The sequence below is a fragment of the Phaenicophaeus curvirostris genome, chromosome 6, assembly GCF_032191515.1.
Source record: "Phaenicophaeus curvirostris isolate KB17595 chromosome 6, BPBGC_Pcur_1.0, whole genome shotgun sequence".
NCBI classification, from domain to species: Eukaryota; Metazoa; Chordata; class Aves; order Cuculiformes; family Cuculidae; genus Phaenicophaeus; species Phaenicophaeus curvirostris.
Window position 1 is genome coordinate 36935199 of NC_091397.1, and position 21178 is coordinate 36956376.

The 21178-nt window shown below is 38.8% G+C and overlaps 1 protein-coding gene across 3 annotated transcripts in view; it reads left to right on the top strand.

Annotated features, from left to right (window-relative positions):
* The window catches only part of AMPH (amphiphysin), a 122042-nt gene that overhangs the window by 51557 nt on the left and 49307 nt on the right, over nucleotides 1-21178 (top strand). For all 3 annotated transcript variants that reach the window (XM_069859790.1, XM_069859791.1, XM_069859792.1), the window contains exon 2: nucleotides 9725-9805. In XM_069859790.1, coding sequence (XP_069715891.1) covers nucleotides 9725-9805 — 81 coding nt within the window. The remainder of the gene's footprint in view (nucleotides 1-9724; nucleotides 9806-21178) is intronic.

Sequence of the window (21178 nt, forward strand, 5' to 3'; positions counted from 1 at the left end):
AATCCATCTTTTTACAATTATCCAAATTTAATTTTAATAACATTTTTGTCAATGCTAATTCTTTTACATTTGATTCTATGCTACTTTTTGTGCTTTGAAAATATGGTGAAAAAAATTTCATGTGGTTGCTTTTGCCTTTTTTTCCTAGGTCTTAAGGACTACAAGTATCAATTAAATAGTGAAAAAGCTAGCTTGTCACCAGGTGAATGGAAACACCAGAAGACAAATTATTAATCATGGCTTTTTGATAGGATCATCAAACAAATAGAGATAATGGTCCCCTTGTCTTCGATGCTGTAGAAGGGTAGAAGATCAGACAGTCTCTTGCTTTGAAAAGCTTGCAGCCCAAATAGTGCCAAAAGTGGATAGAAGAGTGGGTAAATGAAGTTATCACATGAAGAGAGTGAAACATTATCAGAGTGGTAAATATCATGTTTCTTCCATAGTTGTTATTTTTTGGAGGGAGAAGTATTAAGGTAAGTGTCTGCTCAACAGTAAGTATAGAGGACAGACCAAAGAGGAGTAGGGAAGTGGAGGAGCTGGTAAGAGGGAGGGAAATAAAACATAACGACTGTTTAAGTGAGCCTGGATGCACAGGTAGTTTCTACAAGCTTGATATACTGGTCACTACTAGAAAGCTATCTAGGTACTTTTCAGCTAGATGAGTAAGTGCAGGCAGAAACAGCAGCAACTGACAAGATTTTTTATTAATTCAGCAGAGTAGCACTTTCATTTATTTGGGATGCTGTAAAGCAGACAGAAATGCAGCCAAGGATATTATTGCTAATTGTGCAGGCAGTTAAATTTAGCTCTTGTTCAACCAAAAGAAGTGATCAATCTTTTCAAGAAGTATGGGAGCAGCAATGAAGGGCAAACAGAGTTTCCAGTTCTTTAAGATGCCTTCTTGTTCACTCTTTCTCTTCTGTATAGCTCTAATACAGATAATCTGAACACAGAAGATTTTTGTGCCATGAAACTCCTTTTCACAGGAGGATGGCCCAGAGGTTAAGAAGCTAGTCTAGAATAATCAGATTTTGTACCCTGTATGTACAACTTTACTTCCTCTGAACTTGGTGTAGAAGTTACTTGCCTTTCCTGTACCTTGTTTCCCCAGTGGTAAAGTGAGCAAAGAATGAACTATTACTGCATCAAGAGATTTTGTAAGGAAAAAGAATACTTAAAGTTTGAGGTTGTAGACGTTGCTATGGTATTAATAGCTCAATTCAGCTGCCCACACACAGACTGCTTGAGTGGTATCCTGCCTTGCCTCAAGCTGCTATTCCAGAAGACACTTCGATAGGCCCTGTGTCATGTTTGCCACCTGCACAGAGATGTTTGTGACATCCAGTGCCATCTGAGATGCCTACGGGAAAGCAAGTGAATCAAACCCATGGTTTCTTAAAGTTGATTCTTTGCTTTTACCTTGGTCCCTATTCTCTTGTAATGTTTTGTCTCCCTCTTAATTATTTCTTTGATTTCTCACCCTTCTTTTTTTTTTTTTTTTTCCTACATCTTGGTCTATGTGTTTCTTGTTTCTTCCCATTTTGTCTTCCTCTTTAAGGTGCATCCTATGAAAATCACCTGTTGTGCATAGTTCCAGCATCTCTTATCTGTACGCCATCCTCTGTTATACAGGCTGGTCACACAGGGCAGGCTGGGGAAAACTGCTTGTTTATTTTTAAACAGCTTGTTTATTTTTTGAAGTACGTGGCAGTTCTTTGAAGTTGTGCCAGGCTTTCACATCCACTGGGAATAAGCACCTTTCAAAATACACACAGAGAGCCACCTTACCAGGTGGCAGAACCCCATAGCATTTAACCCTATGAAGATCCCAAGAGACAAGCAGGAGAAGTCCCTAGCAGTACATTGTCATAGTGATTAGTATCGCTTCCCGTCTTACTAGCAAATTAGGCCTTGCAAACTTCAAAGCTCATCCGTCAGTCTCCTTAAATTACTACTGTTCAGCTAAGTTTTACTGCTGGAACTCTTAGGATCATACTTAGGCAGAACAATATTGTGTTACTTTTTCTGAGGCTGCCTACTTCCAGTAGACCAAATTTTTAATATAATATAAATTATAAGTTATTATAATATAAATTATAATTATAATTTAATATAATAGAAATAAATTTATAATCATCTCTCTCATGGAATAATGTTCAAATTTGTCATTTAGGCTGCATAGAAAGACCACATTTCCCTCTTTCAATTTTGATTAAGAGAACATATCATAGTGTTTTATGCTTGTCTGGATATTATTCAGTACTCTGCTCTTTTGTTACCAAACTATTCCATGCATCATGGTGTTTTATAATACTCAAAGCACCAGCAAGCAAAAGTTGACAAAAGAATTATCAAAAGAAAAGCAGCCATGAGAAAAGTGAACCTTCATGCTTCTTGAAACACCAAATACCTTACCAGAGCTTTGGATGCAGCAGGACAATCCATCAATAAGAAAAAAACCATAGGGGCTACAAAATGTAAAGAGACCACGTCAGCCATTCATTGCAATGCAGTTTGTTAGGGACTGGGAGAGGGTTCTGGAAGAGTTTTGCTGCATCCTTGTCATGCATCTTCCCTAGGCATCTTCTTTTGGTGGGGTTGGAGAGAGGGTGGTGTCTTATATGGACAATTAGTCTGACCTATAGAGTTGTTTTTATGTTTTTCCATACCAGGGAGTGCCTGGTACCTAGCAGCTGCCCTCTTCTATTGCTTGGGTCGTATTTCATGCGTTAATGCAGTTCAGGATATAACTTCTCTTTTGCTTTGTGACCCTGTACAGGAGAAATTGCTTTTCCCATATATTAGGAAAGCAACTGTGGAGTTGCAGTCCTCCACTAAATGGTACATTCCCAAATTGACAGCCTTTCTCCTGGTATGTGATCCACCGTTACAAACTTCAGCAATGAAATTCAACTGTAAATGGTGGGCAAGTGAGGATGATTGTGCCTGGTGTAGAGAAGACCTAAATGGCAGGCTGGGGAACAAGTACCAGTACAATATAAATATAAGATCTAGTATGTGTTGGTGAAGATTGGCTGTAATATGCTGAATGATTAGTTGTTCTATAGATCCGTAGCACAAGTGTGCACTGAAACAAGGAATAGTAACTGTGGATCACTTAACATTGATCTGGAAACTTGAGCTAAGTTTAGTCATTTCTTAAGATCGGTTACAGAAACAATGTGAATGCATTCTGCTGCAGATAAAGAAGAGAGAGTGGTCAGAGCAGAATGAGAGCATAGGCGTTTCCTAGGTTTTATGCTTCCTTCTGTGTCTGATTGAGCTCTTATAAATTTATTAGCCATCTCCACAGCAATTCGTTCTTTGGGTTGGAGGGTCATTGTTTTCTCCTTAATGATTTAAAGTGCTTTCTTAAAATACCATCTCTGGTTTATGCATCAGTAGATCTTCTTGAAACTTTAAAATCTGGCCAAATATCACCCTTCTTGATTCAGTTCCCAAGTCTGCCTGATGGCAGCTGCAGTCCTTGGGATGCCTGGAGTGGTTCAGCTATAAACCAGCACCACATGGAGCAATTGTTTATCAGTGAAGAGTTTTATTGTAGTGACTTTCTGCATTTTCTTAGTAAAATGCACAGAGTTCAGTGTTCTGTTTTATACAGGTTTTCAGGCTTTTGAGAGTCTGCCAATGACAAAGATTTTTTTTCCACAACTGTCCAACAGATATTAATGAGAATGGAGGTTTGGGCAAACAGTTGTTTTTACAGGAAAACAATGATGGAATAGCAGCAGCACAAAGGCAAGCCTGAGTTCTTGGAAAGTGTGTAAGCTGTAGAGCACATAGCAATGAGAAGTATGAAATTCAGTGAACAAGAGAAGTGGTTGAGCCTATTGCCTTGGAGCCATGTTGGGATCAAAATATCCATAGCAGAACTGACACTGAACAATACACTGTTCTAATTCAGACATATATCTTAACTCCACAATAAAATGGTCATTTATATTTATTGCATATGCTGATCTACTTACTTTAGCAAATCCTATAATGTTAAATATCATATGGTTTCTGTCTAGACAAAAAAAACCCTGAGCTTGTTTGGAAAGCCAAGGCCTTTACACTAAAAATAAAGTGTTAAGTACTGGGGGATTTCTCCCTGAAATGCTCAACATTAGCATGACACCTGAAGAATGCTTATCTTTTCCTCTGTTTGACCAGAAAATCACTCCAACACTCTCAAAGGGAAATTCTCGGAGCAAATATCCCAAAATCCACCTCATTGTAATGGTTCTCCCTCTGGTTTCACCTCAGCTACCAACGTGCTAGTGATGAGGAAGCAGGAATCTGATGTGGCTTCAGTGAATCTTGAGTATTTGTTCTGTTTCTTGTGTTTAGCACCCTGCTCTCTTGCTTGAGTGAAAGTCAGTAGATAGCATTTCGGAATTGATTTATTTCTAATTTGACAATTTGACACTTTTTAATGGTTCTGTGTTGGATGCTTTGTATAACATCCCATCAAAAGTAAAAAGAAAAAATCTTTTTAAACTTGCAGGTGCCTGTGTGTATTTTTTGTCAGGGAGAAGGTTGTTTTGGGGAAAGGAGGTTGGTGGGATGGAGTTTTTTATCTGTCTGGTATTACTGTCAGGCTGTGATAAGTTTGGGGTCATTATATGAGTTTTCATATAGTATTTTATAGCTGGCCAAGTTGAAATACAGTCCTGCTTACTTCAGACTTATCTCATCGTGTTTCTCTTTTTTTTACCTCAGATAAGTATTCTTGTCATGCATCATAAGAAACTTCTTTCAAAGCTTCTATTTTATATTGACCAAATACTTCTTTTAGTATCGTGAACATTTGCTGAAATCCATATGATGGTTCACACATAGGTAACTTGAAAATTATTTCTTCTGAATAGTCTACTTCCATTTTAACCAATGCGTGCCCAGAAGTGCCAACTTGAAACTCCTTTGGAAAGCTGCATATACTACACATGCAGCCCTAATTTATTTTTTAAGTGGTAGAAGAACATTGCATTAGGAAAAAAGTGGTTGCACAACAGTGTTGTAGATGCATGAGTCTGCATCTGTTAAGACCCACAGCACTTCACTACCCTCAAAAGATTTTGGGCAGTGAGTCCATTACAAAGGTTTTGAACTCTCGTAAGTATGTTTGTCTTTCTTTCCATACTTGTGTTATTCTGTAATATCCTTAAATAGTGCTACTTGTAGCAAGTTAGACTAGCTTATGTTTTTCAGTGTTTTAACAGTCCTGGGAATTTCCAATAAAGTTTTGTCCTAAGCAGTCGTGTCTGAGCAGTCATGTCTTCCTGCCCAGAGCAATTCTGAACGTGTTGGTTGTCCTTTAAGAATACTGATGCATGACTGGTCATGATGCATGTTGGGATGTCTAATGAGATTGCTGTCAAGTCCTGTACACCCTGCTACTGCTGTTGTGCAGGGAGCTGAGCTGCTCTTGAGGCAGCTCATGGTTGCCCACAGTTTACATCAGAGAATCAGTTTTTGGGGGTGGGGTTCCCCCCCCCTCCCCCTTTCCTTGGATTGCCATAGTTTTGTGAATGTTTTTAGGGGAGGATGGGTAGGCCTGTCAGAGTTGTAGTCTCAGCAGCTATTATAACACTGTCATCCTTGCCACAAAACATGATTTTTCAATATAATCAAGCTTACTCAAGCTCTTCTGTAATTTTTTTCTATTATATTAGTTTCCTTTCTTTGGCACATTGCAGACGCTTAAGAACATTCATGTCACAGCCATTGTAAAATTGATAATTTTAGTCCAAGATCGGCAAATTACTGACTTTTTCTTCCTAACACTTCAGATTCTTAGGGAACTGGAAAGTATTATTTGGTAAATGAAGGCCTTACAGAGGAACTGTTTTGTCTTATGTCTTCCAAAAGGTTTACTTAAGATGCAACATCCCCAGATAGAAATATTGTTGCATTTTCTATCTAGATGTGCACTCTTACAGACATTTATGAATGATATCTGACATACTTGATTTCCTTACTCAAATATTATGTGTTTGTGTAGAATCTGTCATTTATTTATCTCAGTACCACATTGCTAGACTATTACTCTTGGTATGTATTCACTTGACAGCACTGAGGTTTACCATCAGATCAACTTTAGCTTCTATGTCATTTGCAATGCTAATCTGACTTACTATTTAGTTCGTATATTCTTAAAGAGGCATGCTGGGTCAACACTGATATTCATTTTAGATCCATAACATAATTCAGTGCATTAAGCAAGTTGTAGAATATCACATTTGGAGACCACAGTTAAATTAAAGTCTTTTTATGGGATTTTAGGAGAAAACTGACTGGTAGCTGAATTAGTCTAACTGTATAAAACAGCATAATTTTTTACCTATATCTTTTTTGGATAGGATGATCATGTTCACCGGCTATTTTATACAGTCTGCAGAAGACTATAGAATACTTAACTGTAGAACATTTATTGAGATTCAATTCATGTCTGTTTCTTTAAATTTTTTTAAATATTTTATTTTAAAAGGTACTGGCTGTTCAAAAACCTTTATAGATGTTTTAAACATCAAACCTTTATAGATGTTTTTAACATCAAACATTATTTCTCTGTATGGACATGCTAAGAAAAAAAAATGCTAGCCACCTCTCTTCTTTGAGTCCAGGCTTTATTCAAGCACTACAGGCTGTTGAATGAATGTTCCAGTACTTCTTCTCTTTCTTTTTCTAATGCCTGAATCCAAATTCAAAATATGGTTTACCTACTACATGGACCTAAAATAAAAAATTAGCCACTTATCCATCTGGACCTCCTTTTTTGATACATTGTAGAGCTCCAAAGCTTTTAGAAAATACTGTCCATTTAACCTTTCTCCTGTCTTCAGGGGCCATGAATAAACTGAGCTATTATGGTTACTAAATCTAATCCTTATCGTGAAGGGTGGTTGAACTAAGGTTTAAGGGCAAGGTTAGGCACTTATTGCTCCTGAGCACAGCCTTCCTTTTATCTTTAAGGGCCACCAGATGCTTTCTGGTAACCGGGGATGGAGAGGGGTTTAAGTTTTTTCTCTTGACCAATATCTAAACCTAGTTCTCGTAGGGTTCCTTTTCCTAACTCTAGCCCTAAACCAGACCCTGTGTCTAATCTTCTACATAACAAAATGAACAATGTATCTAAAATTATTTTTAGCCTATCCACAAGAGATATTGGAATTAGAGGAACTTGTATCTAGCATAGAGAAGCCTTCATCTGGCCTTAACCCTACCCTAAAGACTTCTTATGTGTGGTGATCAAACTGAGCAAAAATACATTACAGACTGTAGACTTCTGTTGACTGGACACTTCCAATGTATGTCAGAAGCGCACAAATAAGTGATGAAATCTAGATCAGTTTCTAAGGTTTACCTTCAGTTTGTCCATCTCTCTGTTTAGACTACCAGTGGTAAAGTTGTGGTTACAGGTAGGTTGGTTACAAATGCTGAGTCACATATTCAGTGGTCCATTAGGCTGGATGGATGTGATCTGAAGGGACTTGTAAGGAATAGTTTATTCTAGCTGCAGTCTGCTATGCAGTCTCTACAGAACTGTGAGGACAGGATTAGGATTACATTTCAAAACAGAGTGAACCCCAGTTATCTGTGTGTATGGGCTGCAAGACTTCCATAAGGGCAAATATCATTAGTTGGTGCCAAGCCTCTGGTTTGGAACTTCTAGTTCCAACCATGTGATATATCTGTAGCTCTAGTTTGGGTCAGGGTTAGGAAAACTGGGAAGCTATGTTATCAGTGGTTATTTAATGTAAGAAATGGGGTTGGTGTTTGCAGAGACCAAGTTCTGACACTGTGTCTTAGTCTCAGTTCTGCTAAATATCTGTATAGAAATTGAAAGTTGGAGATAGGATAAAAAACTCCAAACCATAGGAGGTAGGTGCTGTGGGGGGTAGATTGTTCCCCTCTGAGCCTTGTGCTATTGGACCTGAGTGCAAATCAGGAGACATGGATGGTTGCCAATAATATTTTGGGAAAGAGAAAAAGAGTTTACCATGACAACCTTTCTTGCTCTGGTTTGTTACCTGTCATGAATTTCTCAGACTCTAGTTAACAAGCTTGTTAATTGTTCCTGTGAAAATGGCTCGAATGCATTGCTGTGGTCAGGAGGTTTATCTGAGGCAGCCACCTCTTTGAAAAGGAAACACTGGATTTTCAAAGAGCCATCTGGTGTGAATGAAAGTTGTGCCACAGTCAGGGACAGACTGTTTGGCTCATTCGTGACAAAGAGTAATGTGAAGGCCTGTGATGAGTTGAAATGTTAAATTAAACGATTCTTCTGTAAAACCACCTGTGACACTTTTTAATATTTTATTAAGAGGTCGGTGCTGAGAGCATATGAGGTCTTTGGGAGCAGTCAGCAGGCTTAAAAGCAACCCAAAATGCTGAAATGAGCTGGGGGAATGAAAAGCTAAACCATCTATCAACGGCAAAACACTACTCTTTATTTCCACTCTGATGTCATTCTTTCTGTCTTTCTGCTGTAAATGCATCAAAACTTCCTTGAAGTTCCACGTGCCAGGTCCACAGGTAGCATTGCATCACCTTCGTGATCATCTTGACGCCCAGTTTCCATGGTGGCAATGCCTGCCTCTCCTTTGTACAGCCTGGTTTTATGGCGCGAGGCTGAGTAGGGCTGGGAAAGGCAGATAGTCATGCCAGGACTGGAGCTGTACAGTCTTCGTTCTGAGAAGAATAAGTGGTGATGTTTATTCATAGTATCAGTTAATTACTACTGTTTCTATTTTTGGGGGGAGGGAGGTGTCATTTGTTTGGTTTTGGTTTTTCCTGTGAAAATGCAAAGTTTGGTCAATTTGTCATGGGAGAATAATCTGAATATCACTGTGTGAGATGTTTTGTCCTGCATACAAGCACTCTATAAAGATTTGGGGCTTGCTTGACAAGAAGGGTGAAACCTATTTGCAGCTATGTAGAAGTCTTCAATATTAAAATGAATGGACAGCACTGGGATTTGATAATAGAATGCATTTATTGTATTTAAATACAGTGTAAAGTGTAGCTGTGTCAAATTACTTTTGAAATTACTGTCTCATCAATAGTCCTTACTGCTGACATGTTGCAGTACATTTATTATGTAGTAGATGACATTCCACTTCTGAATTAATGGGAAGCAAATATGAACACCAATAGAATTTTCTTTTTAAAGAAGCAGCAGCTGTTACAATTTCTCATGCAGCCTTACAGTTCTTATTTTCTATGACTTTATGTTGAAAATCATGCAGATAAGGGTAATGTTAATACAATTTGATGTAATGAGCCATAAGCAGAAGAAAAAAATTACTTTTTTTTTCCCCTGTCTGAATCAGAGGACAACTTGCAGTGCCAGCAAATTTCTCTCATTCTTCCTTGTCTGAAGACCCTGGGATTCTTTGCTAAAAGAAATGTTCCTTCATTAAAAATACAACAACAAACCAAACAAACAAAAACAAGGCCCCCAAGGACTCCATACTTTGAAGTATATTTACACACACATATACACACACAATATTCCTGCTTCTATCCTTTTTTATTTTGTCAGAATGATTTCCTGTGTGAACTTCAGAAACAGTAGTGCATGCAACACCCACAGAAGCAAAATGCTTAAATAGCATTTTTCTGGGTCTTGCATGCACTAAATATGTGTTGGAAGTAGCAGTGTTTTTCTTTTGTGACATAAACATTAACTCATTCCTTTTTATTTTCAATACAGGTACTTCAAAAACTAGGAAAAGCAGATGAAACAAAAGATGAACAGTTTGAAGAATATGTTCAAAATTTCAAACGACAAGAGGTCAGTTATGTTTTCAGTTTGTTTAATTGAGTCTTAAGAAGAAAATGATGTATCTGAACTTGCTGATATTGACGAAGGTGTTACAGAGTAACAGGTAAAGAGATTATTTTTGGAGGGGCAGTAAGATTTTGTTCAGCTATTTTAAAACTGAAATAACAGTTGGATTTGTGTATGCAGAAGGCTAAGAAATGCAGTTATAGTAAGAGGTCATACTGTAATCATGTATAACACCATCATGCTAGAATTGCTTTGGGTCAGCAGAGAAGACAGCATGTTTTCAACAATGCAATTGAGAACAGAACTAAACTCTAACTAAATACAACCTTTTAATTGCCTTCTTACAATGAAGAAATTATTTCCTTGGTTTCATTTTGTGTATTGCTTTCATTGGTGATATGTAACAATACCAGTTTTATATGAAGCGAATAGATGACTAGTTCAGGGTGCTTTGTTTTGTTACAAACCTGTCGGTGCAGGGACAACCCAGGGCTGTGGTGGCTTCACTGTGAAGCACTACTGGGGAGCAGGGTTCAATTTCTCTTAATGTTGTAAATGCAACACATGAAAACGAAAGAACCCCAAGCAGTTTATTATCTACTCCCAGTGCAATCCTGAACTCTGACCTCAATTACTCCTTGCTTTGTGGGACAGACTTCTTGCCTCAAAGATGATTAATTGTGATTAATTATATAGTAGCTTTCTACTACAAATTAATACCTGCCACGAGCTGCATTAATACCACCAAGAAAAATAGTCTTGTTGTGTAAGTATGATCTGAGGTATCTGTCATCTTTGTGAACTGTCATTTAGAGCTCTTATAGAAAGGCACTGGAGGATGAGAGAACTACTCCCACGCATTTTACACAATGTAAAATTGGCTCATGTCAGTGTTTGCAATTTCTGTCCTGAACCAGTCCTTTCCATGTAAACACAAATCTGCATCCTGACTGCAGGGATAATTATGAACTCCTCATTAGATTATGGTCACTTAGCCTTTATTTTCTTCTCTCAATGTAGAAGGGAGAAAGGTTTCAGGAGCCACTGGGCTGTGTAGATCTTCGCTCTTCCCTAAAGACAACAGTGGTGGGAAGTAAAAGACATTGTTTCTCTGAGGAAGGTGGTTCCTACCTCACATTTCTTGAGGTCAGGAAGATTAAATAGGATTTAATAGGTCTGAAGAAGAACTCGAAAGCTTTGAAACCTTGCAGAAATGTTATATTTTCCATTTTCTTCCCCTTTCTCTTTCCCAAGTATGCTAGGTTATGAATTGAGCATTTCTTTCTTCTTGATTGTCCTTACATTGCTGAATATCCTTGCTGTCAATATCCCAGCTGTTTGCACAGCTAGTAACTATTTTACTAGAAATAAAGTGCATCTGTAAGGTTCTTACTGAGTGCAGAAGGACCAGCTGGAGCATCCCACCCCCTTGAAGAGACAGAGTTTTGTGGGATGCTTTCTTTAGCTAAATATTCTGAGTCAAATTTAAAAAGAGAGATGAAAGAGGAAAAAAAATCTTTTTAAGCAAAATTATGTGTCAAGTGTTTCGGTTTTTGCTGTCCTTTACAAAGAATTTTCTGTAATGGTGATTCCAGCTGAAAGTCTTGCCAAGGGCTAAGGAGGATCTTGGCATGTCTTCCTTTTTATTTCCTCCTCCTTTGATGTGCAGAGAGGCAGTAATAAGCTGTCAGGGACTGTGCAGGAACTGCATGATGCTAAATGCGAATGTGGATATGACTTTGGCCCAGGGGAAAGATTGGGTAGGGATAAGTGAGTGTAGTGGGAACTACTACAACACTCTTTAGGGGCATATGCAGATTAGGTCCACTGGCACACCACATGAGAGAGACTATATATTTATTGAACTAATTGCATGTGCTTACTGTGCTCTGCCGGGCTCGCTATCAAAGAGTTCCGATATTCTCAGTTCTTCAAGTGCAGGGGGCAAAAATGCTGCAAAAGCACTGTTTCTGCCCTGGCCACTAATAAGAAACATATAAATTGCTTAAATTTTTTTTGTGCTGTCCATACTTTGACCTACAAATTACTAGCAATGCAAATACATGAACTGTTATGACGTGCATCTCAATTATCACTTTTACTGTTTAATACCTTGCAGAACTTCTGTCTTCTGTGACCTCAGGGAGCCATCTCTTCTTGATTTACATTCAGTCCTGCCTTTAAGATTATCTCTGCAACTCCAAAGGCTTTAGAAAAAGAAAAGTTAAACTCTAGGTATTAAAGAATAAAAACATAAAGGATTGATCCTCATACTGAGGTCCACTGAACTGTTAATGTGGGCCATTCAGGTGCCTTGCAAGCAGAACCACGCCTGTTAGAGACTGTCCCATCTTTTACCGTTCCCTCCAGGATTATTTGTCTCCATAGTGGTTGCTGCCCTAACTGGGCCTCTGTATGGCTGAGGGAGTTTGAGAGAAGGTTCAAACTTTACTTTGTTTCTTGTTGTCTCCTTCAGCAGTGATTTGGCTGCTTCCTGGTCATCTCATCTACCTACATTTGGTTTTGAGGAAGGCTATCGCTTCAGTTCTGTGTTGTTGTGTAAATTGTTTGTAGCAGCTGGTGCCATGTGGGTTCTGGGGATCCTGGTATAATGAAAGCTGTGAAAATGGTCTGTTTTTCTTGTTTGCCTACCTTATTGAGCCTGCAGCACTTGGAAAGTTAACTGGTCTGATGGATAGAATTATATTTTTATTAATACTCTCCAAAGATAATAAATAAGGACCCCCAGTTCAGCTCAGGGAAAGAAAAGAGCACAATGCTTATTACCCAGGAAGAAGATAATTAAAAAATTGTAATCTTAACATGGTATTCCTTGCCTGAATAGCAGAGTGGATGGTGGTTATGTACCAAAGGCAGCAGAGCGCTCTGTGTAAGGATATGTCCAGCAGACCTATCTGTCAGAGGAGCTCATTTAGGCTCTCTAGTGATCCGTTCCCATCTCTTTCTGAATACAGCTGCACAGAGTCCCTTCTGGACTCAAAAACCCAGAGATGAATTACCCAGATGAATACCATGGAAAAACTGAGTCATCCCATGTCTCAGGGAACAGTGGGTTTGCAGAGCCTCAGGACTTTCCCTATCAGAAGCAATAAGCTGCTGCATCTGAAACCATGGGAAAAACGTTTTGATTTTTAACAGTGAATACAGCTGTTATTCACCTTCCACTTACATTCTAAACTGGAAATTGGCACTCTGAGTCAGAATTTGTGGAACAACCAAAACATATATAACCTCATAGATGACACAGTTTTTCAGTGTATTGCAAGAAATTTCTTGAGGCTTAAACATTTCTCTTTGCACAATTAATTGTGGATGTTCTCAGCCTTCTAAATTGACCCTGACTTTCAGAGAAAGGGGGAAAAAAAACCCCAATTTCTGCGTAGTTCTGTCAGCTGTGAAAAGATTAGCAAGTCCATCAGGGTTTTACCTGAAATTTCATCTCTATTCTGTTGTTCAAGCAACTGTATTTTACACTTTCTTTTTTTTTTCTTTTTTTTTTGACAGGAGGTAAAGTAGCAATTCCCTTATCCCCAAGTACATTTTAATGACTCACTGTGCTTTCTTCATTTTTGTAAGAGATCAATATTCTGTTTCATGTCTATGCATATTTACTTCGTTATTTTTCTATATGTAGTTATAAGACATATTTTATTTTGAAAACTACAATTTTAATATATTTTAGTGCTTAAAACCATTATACATTGTAGATATACACACAGATATATCAGTTGCTACTACAAAAGCAACTGCTTGTGATGTTTTCAGAATGAAGTAGAACATCAAGTGCTTTTGTTTATAGAATTAGGTGAAAATGAAGAGCTTTTTTTGCTGTTGCTGAGTGAGCAGAACCTGCTTCTGTGGACTGCTTTACTTAAGATGTGCTTCACAGTAAGAACTGCTTCTCAGGTGTAGTTGTTAGGGGTCCTGAAAACACTTAGCCTGGCCAGATCTTCATTTGAGGCAAACATGCTTAGCTGCCTTACAGCTGTGGTGTGAAATGGACTTGAGGTTGTTCTGCGGGACAATTAACATTCATTGAATTGCTCGTTTTGCATTAGTCATGCCACTGGTTTCTTACAATTCATGAATGACCTAAGACACCAGAGATGATATTCACCACCTTCACATAGGCACCATATGGGACTTGCAGTGTCGTATGTGGCCCTCTGTGGCCTCACCAAATAGAGGCACATTGCTCTGCCTACACTCCTGTGTCACACCTGCTAGCTCCATGGTCCTCCTGAGTACATCATAGCATCTCCAATGGCAACAGACACATGTTTTGGCAGCTGAAACCTGACCCTGGAGAGTCATCTAGTTCCAGATTGCAACACCTGCATGTGTGTGTCTGTGTCTGAGTCTTTCCAGATCCTTGTGCTGAACTAGGCAGTGTGGTCTGGAGGGTAAGACAGAAACCCATCAGTCACTTGTGGGCATCTATGAGGGCCTTAATAGCTCTGATCAGCCCCACCTGTGACCCCTAACCATACACATGGTCCTAGGAGTCACATTTCATCTCAGCCTTGGGCGCACAGTCCCTCACTGAGTCATGTCTTGCACATGCATGCAGGTTTGCGTGTCCAGGAGATCCATGCTTCAACTACACCTCATGCTGCTCCCATCTGGATCTCCCACACAGACCCTGGACCTGGTTCAAACCCTCACCGTGTTGCGGCATGTCAGTGAAGCCTCTTACCAGCTCCTGGCTCTGCCCACCTGGCCCAGACCCCATAGGGCATCACCCCTCAGCGAGGGCATGGTCTGTGCTAGGGCCAGCCCCACCAACCAAGTGGAGCAGCTGCTGTTAGAGTTGCGAATCAGTTGTCTAAGTGCTGGCATCTGTTGCCACTTTCAAGGCCCTAGCGAGTCTTCCTTGGCTTCTAAATGCTATTCTGCAAAACTGGCAGATCTCATAGGACTGGTTGTGTTTGCTGCTTGTGAGTGTCTTGAAGGGTATTACAAAAGACACTAGAGAGCTATGCTGGGTGAATGGGTTTGGCTTTAGAAGATTTTTAAATGCCCTCCTGACTCCACATGTTGCACTTCAGAGATTTGCATTGGCTCTCAGGTGAGGAGAGGCACCCAACCTATGTAGACAGTCATAGATGTCTTCATATGGAGTTCAGTGAAAGACATAATGAAGAAAGGGAGCTTAATATGTGTTGTAATCCCATGAAATTCTATCTGTGTTCTGTAACACCTTCTTTTCTTGGGGAATTATTCAATATCCCATCTGAGTATCTTGAAACATACCTTATGTCCTCCCCTTAGACCTCTCCTTTTACTTAGCTCACGCATGGGTTTGAGATGTAGAAAAGAATCCAGGCAAAAACAAAAAAATGCACTCCAACAGGGTGACAGTATTTCCCATTAGTTGATACTCAGATTTCCTTGGTTGTCTGTGGAACCCCATTCTAAATTGCAGGGAATTCTTGATATTTGTTCAGCTGCAACATATTAGTTCAATATAATACAGTCCATAGGAGACTCCTTTGCTAAACAAAGGTGATGCCAAGATGCTGTCCCCAGGAGATGCTCTGAAGTAAGCTGGACAAAGGAAAATATAATCTAAATTAGAGGTAGGAAGGGTTGGTTTGCTTTTCTGTGGGCCAAAAAGTGTTTACAAAATGCATTCAAAGAGATTGGATCTGACAGGCATCTTTTCAGGGGCAGTTCTAAAGCCTCCTTCAGATACTGAAAGACCACTAAGCCAAATACAAGCAATACAACATGCAAAGTATTTTGTGAGCTATGGGAGGAGTTTCTTTGCTGTTTACCACTGCATCCTGAAATGTATGTTTCATAATTATCTTATGTCTGAGAGACCATTTTTTCCCAAGGCAAGAAGAAGCAGTGTACTATTAAATCTCAGCTGAACCTCATGAATTTCCAGTCAGGCAGGATACCCAGGAAGGTGAGGCCTTGTGTTTTACACTACAAAACTATCTCTGCAGGAGGAGCCCATATCCATTCCAACTAATTCTTCCTTTTGAATCTGTCTGTTGATTCCTCCAAACCTAAAGACTACACCATTGTCACACGGGGCTGATTTTGATTGTCCCTTGGGTATAAGCTATCATGCAGCTTTAGTAACTGTGCTAATTGTTTTCCCCCAGGCAGTACAGTTGAACGATCAAGTTATTTCTGGCTATTTTTAGAGCAGACTGGTATATGTTTCTCCAGGAGCCCTTTGGGATAACTGACCCTGGGGATAGTTGATATAACCCAGCTCCTGGATTTAACACATGAATTAAATGTGATACAGTTCACAAAATACAGCTCTGGATGATTTTCTATGAGACCTGTTAATATTTAGCTTGTTTAAGAATATAGTTAAGGGTATACAGCTACAGTCATACGCTGAAGCCAAGTACATGTTCAGAAAGTCTAGCTCAACATTTAGTTTGTAGGCTACTTTTAGCCATAGACTTGTAGACACTACACTCGCTGTCTTTGCCCAGCCACCCCAAATTTTTATTAAAATCATTAGTCTGGGCCCTACTTTGAGAACTTGAGTATGCTTGTAGGAAGATGTAATGGGTAGGAAGATAGGATCTTAGCTTGGGGAGTGAGAGGTTTAGTTCTGAGGCAAGACGGTTCGAATTTCATTTAAGGAGGGTGCCAAATATTTCCTGTTCGATTCTCATCTGAAACACAGACCATTAGTCCAGTGAAAGGATTAGTTAGCACCACTGCTGGCACAGATCTTTCTCTACTGGGATGACTAGTAACAGAGGTAGAGCTCACTGGTTCTTACCTTTAGAGTTCATTTTTTTTTGATTAGTCCAAATTGAGGAGCCTGTTTGATTGATGCATTTTACTTCAATCCATCATGTTACTTAATGACTAGAACGATGAAAAAAATCACTCTTGAGTCTTCTTCGTGGCTGGACCACAAATTTGGTGCTGTCCTAGTGGTTACTGGGATGCCCAAAACCTCTGTTTCCAGAGAAATTCGCAAACCAAACATTTTTCAAGTAAGGCACTATTCAAATAATTCAAACCCCTGGTTTCTTACATCTTGTAGAAAAAGAAAAGAAGAAATGTATTTCTTTAAGAAAGTTTCCAAAGTTTCAGAGACAGTTCTAGAAACTATAATATAAGGAGACTGAGAAATGATAAAACAAGGTACTCTGGTGCACATGTATTATTTCATACTGAATTATGGATTTGGCCCAATAACCTTTTATTAAGCATCATGTAATGCAGTAGTCCTTTGCATCCATACTTCTGAGTTCCCTAAAAGACCTACCAGTAAATGCTACCTAGAGTATTTGCAAACAGAAACACAGTCCTGCTTTGCACTGTGGCTAATAACTGCACATTACAGAAAAGATTGTTGTCCAGCTGGTGCAGAAAATGTTTTCCTTTGAACTAGTCCCCTGATGTCTTAGCAATGGAATGACAAATTTCCAGTATTAGAGATGCATTGGTAATTATTTGGTTTGTATTTCTAATGGGGCAAGTTACAAATTAGCCTATGCTTCAGGTTCAGCATTGACAGTGCTCTTGACTCTCTAAAGTGGAGTGATTTATTTGGGTTTGGTATCAAGCACATGCTGCGCTGGCCTTTCCTGTAGAGATGTATTGTGTTTATATCCTGTATGTGACATGATAGAAAAAACAAACTCTTCTGTTCTGCCTGGAAAGCTGTGAATAAATGATGCCTGGTAAACAGGTCATCCTATTCCAGCTTTCATAGAGGCAAGGTGGCCTGTAAAGACTTGAGCGGAAGGAACAATTTTTCTAACGCATCAGGAAGCAAAAGCTGGTAAGACACGAATCATGTGTTTTATAAGTTTAGTCATTAAGGTTTTGTAGGTGTCATCAGCCTTACAGCTAACAGCGTCGTGGCTTTCTTTGTCTTAATTCCAGTGCTAAGATATGTTGAATTACTATTCTTTGAAAAGAAAGCCAAAACCAAACACGCACAAGTATCAGTAGTACTGAAGAGGCTTAATGTTGCTCTAGAAGTGTGTAAGACCTGTACCTGTAGATGACAAGATCCTGAAATACTGAGACTTCTTATTCTGCTGGGTGCACATCTCTTTACTGACTCCATCATATTGACCATGTAATAAGACCAGAAAGTAGAAAAAGGGATTTGACGCAACACTGGCTGTGTGCTACCATGTCAGAGTAACAAGCTGTCGTTTGGGACATCACTGTGGAGGGCTGTGTTGGTTTTCCTAAAGAGATATGTTGTTTTGGGTTGTTAGCTGTCTCCTTTGCTCTTATGTACAGTTTAACAAGATTGCCTGACAGATTTTTTGGTAATTTGTAAGTTAAGTTTGACCAGGTGAGCTAAGAACACTGATTTCTGATGCTGGACTCCAGTGAGAACATGCCTGCTATTATCAAACAATCTGATTGTGAGAAGTTTGCTATTAAGTATGCTATTGAGATTTTTCTCTGGAGTTCTCTTGCATGTTATGAAGCTTACTCATTCTGCTGTCTTGTGTAGAACAAATAAAAGAAATTAAGAAATTTTAGAGGATCAGTGCTGTCTTGGGAAATCTCATTTCAGAGGAGCACATCATCTGCAAAATGACACCTACTTTTCATTCTCCTTCAAGAAACCACATCTCAACTAACAAAATTGATGGCCTTAATGAAGGTACTTGGAGCAGTTGTTTCAGAGCCACCACGTGCTTTCATCTGATAGACCAGAAAAGAAGAAGAGTGTATCAGTGAACATTGAGAAGAAGCAATATTACATATGCATTAAACTTTTTAAAGCAATGTTTTTTAAAAAGCAGTATTTTTTTTAAAACTTTATGTCACAGTTTGCAAGATGTGTGGAGAAGTGATGCAGTATTTTCATCTTGTGAATATTAATCAGTCTTTTAAGTGGTAAACGTATATCTCTCTTCACTAATGGTGTATTTACTGTAGCAAAATGTGTAGACCAGAAGCACATTTTGCAGAATTCACAGAGGTGAGACTTTTGATGCAAATGTTTTGTTCTCGTATTTTATAGAAAAGTCTAATTCTGTTGCCATTGAAACTGAGAGATTCTCTCAAATTCAATGGGAACTGGCCCTTGCCCATTGATGATTTAATATTATGTGCCATACAACATTTCCTAATGAGGGAAAATTCATATGGATATATGCTGCTTAGATGTTTCAGTGGCTTGTGACCTGAAAATAACCTAGACTGAGGGAGATGCATGTTAAAATTATTCTTTTGACTGAATTGTCAGAATTCATAACAGCACATATGGCAAAATATTTACATCGTATTTTACTGCTTCAACTTTTTCTTATATGTTTTCCTGAGCAGCAGTTGGTCATGACAGATGATGCTGACCGACCACAATGAATCTCATAGTGGTTTAGGGTACCAGTCATAAAACTGCACAGCAGTGCAATTATAAACATAGTGTTTGAGTAATACATGTTCCTGACATGCATTTTGTGTCACGCTAGTTAGTCCTAGTGATGAAATGGTACATGTATGAGTAAATATTGACCCTTTACTGGACATGAGGACAGTTTATAAGGTTCTGAGCCTTCCACCTGCAGTTGCTGCTCTTGAAACATCAGAAATTCTCTAATAACCAAAATCTGTTATTGTATGGGCGCCTGTTCAGCTGGACCATGATGAAGAACCAAGTTGCTGTATCTACTTCCCATTTTCACCACAAGAGCTTAGGCCATAGAAAATATGAATTGGAAAGATAATTTCTATACCTCTATGTGACTTCTTAGAGTACCAGGGTCCCCACTCTTTCTGCCACGTATTTACAGATACTCCTATTCAGATCCAAGAGCAAGAAGTTCTTCCCCCAGGTTCAATCTCTTTTCCTCTGTGGCAGTGTTGTTCAGTTAATGCTTTGCTCCATGGAAAGCAGACAAATCTGTCATCTCTCTGCTTCCCATTCTAGCATGGAAAGAAGTATAAAAAGTCAGCTTATTAAGTGTTTAGAATACTACCATGTTATGGAGATGATAAAATGTGTTGTTATGATGCATTAGGGTAGTACTTTTAGCTAAATAGTATTAAGATGTACACTCATATATTCTCTTAAGGGACACAACATCAAGCTACTACTACTTTCAGAATTTGCTATTGTGTTGTAAACAATTACACCTGAGTTTTAATCCACATATTACTCAAACTGTGCCTTTTTGATATGCAGCTTTGATCCCAAAGCAAAGGAAGGTTTTACTTTTCCTTGGAGCATTGAATATCGGGCATTGGATATTCACTATTTGGTCTTAATGTGGCTGCAGGTAGATGAATTCTAAGCCCTAGTTAGTCCCTTTCAACCTGAATTTCTTATGATCCTTTGTGTCTGAATGCTGTGAGCATCACTGTTGCTGATGGCAAATCCTTTACTAATATCAGAAGTCCTTTGACTTAAGTGGAGTTATAACAGCTTATGCCAGTTGATACTCTGGCTTCCATAGTATTCACACATGCACGTATTTGGGTTCTGACTTTCAGACAAGAAAATACAAGAGAAGCTCCAAAGCAGTCAGTCATATTTTGCAGCTGATTTTTCCATATGGTGTAGCTATATGTGAGAAAATGTGTCTGCAAGCTGATATTTCTATAGTTTCCAACTACTTAAATAAATAATCTGAAGGATATCGAGAAATTATAAATGTAGAGTGTTTCCAAAGTCTTCAGACTATGGAAGGTGCCCAGGACAGCAGTTTTTTAGCAATGAAGTATGTGCCACAGTGTAGCACAGATTTTATTGCAAATCCTAGGAGCTGTGAAGTCCAACTTGTGATACAGTCAGAGATAAAGTAAAGCAGCCCATTTTGTTTTGTATGTTCTGAGTTTTTCAAAGGCTGTTTACATAAGATTAAAAAAAGATTATTTTGGTGTATTTACCAAAGAAACAGTTGAGATCTTACAGCAAACTACAAGATGCGCTAGCCTAGCTAAACAAAATAACTCATAGTATTGTTTTATAGTAGTTATTTGCTTGCAAAATATGATGTTAAAATACTTACAAAAGGTAAGCCATTTGTGTAAGGGCATGTATTTTCTGCAAGTTTAGACTAACCTATTTTGAGTGGTCTCCAGTGGAGGTTCACCATTCTTGATCATACTTCTCTGTGTTTCAGGTTAGGACATTGGCCAGGCTGATTTGAATTGGGCCTTGGCTGTAAAATATACCTGTGCAGATAACTGATTAAATAAACCCAGAATTTTTATCCTAGTACACTATGCATAGCATCTAGGCCAGGCCACCTTTTCTGTATGAATGTATGCGTGCTTGCTATGAATGTAGCATGTGATGTATGTATGAATGTATGCATGAATGTATGTATGAACGTAGCACTTGATGCCATTCATCAGATTGTCCTAAAATTGCTTCTTGTTGTTGTGTGACAT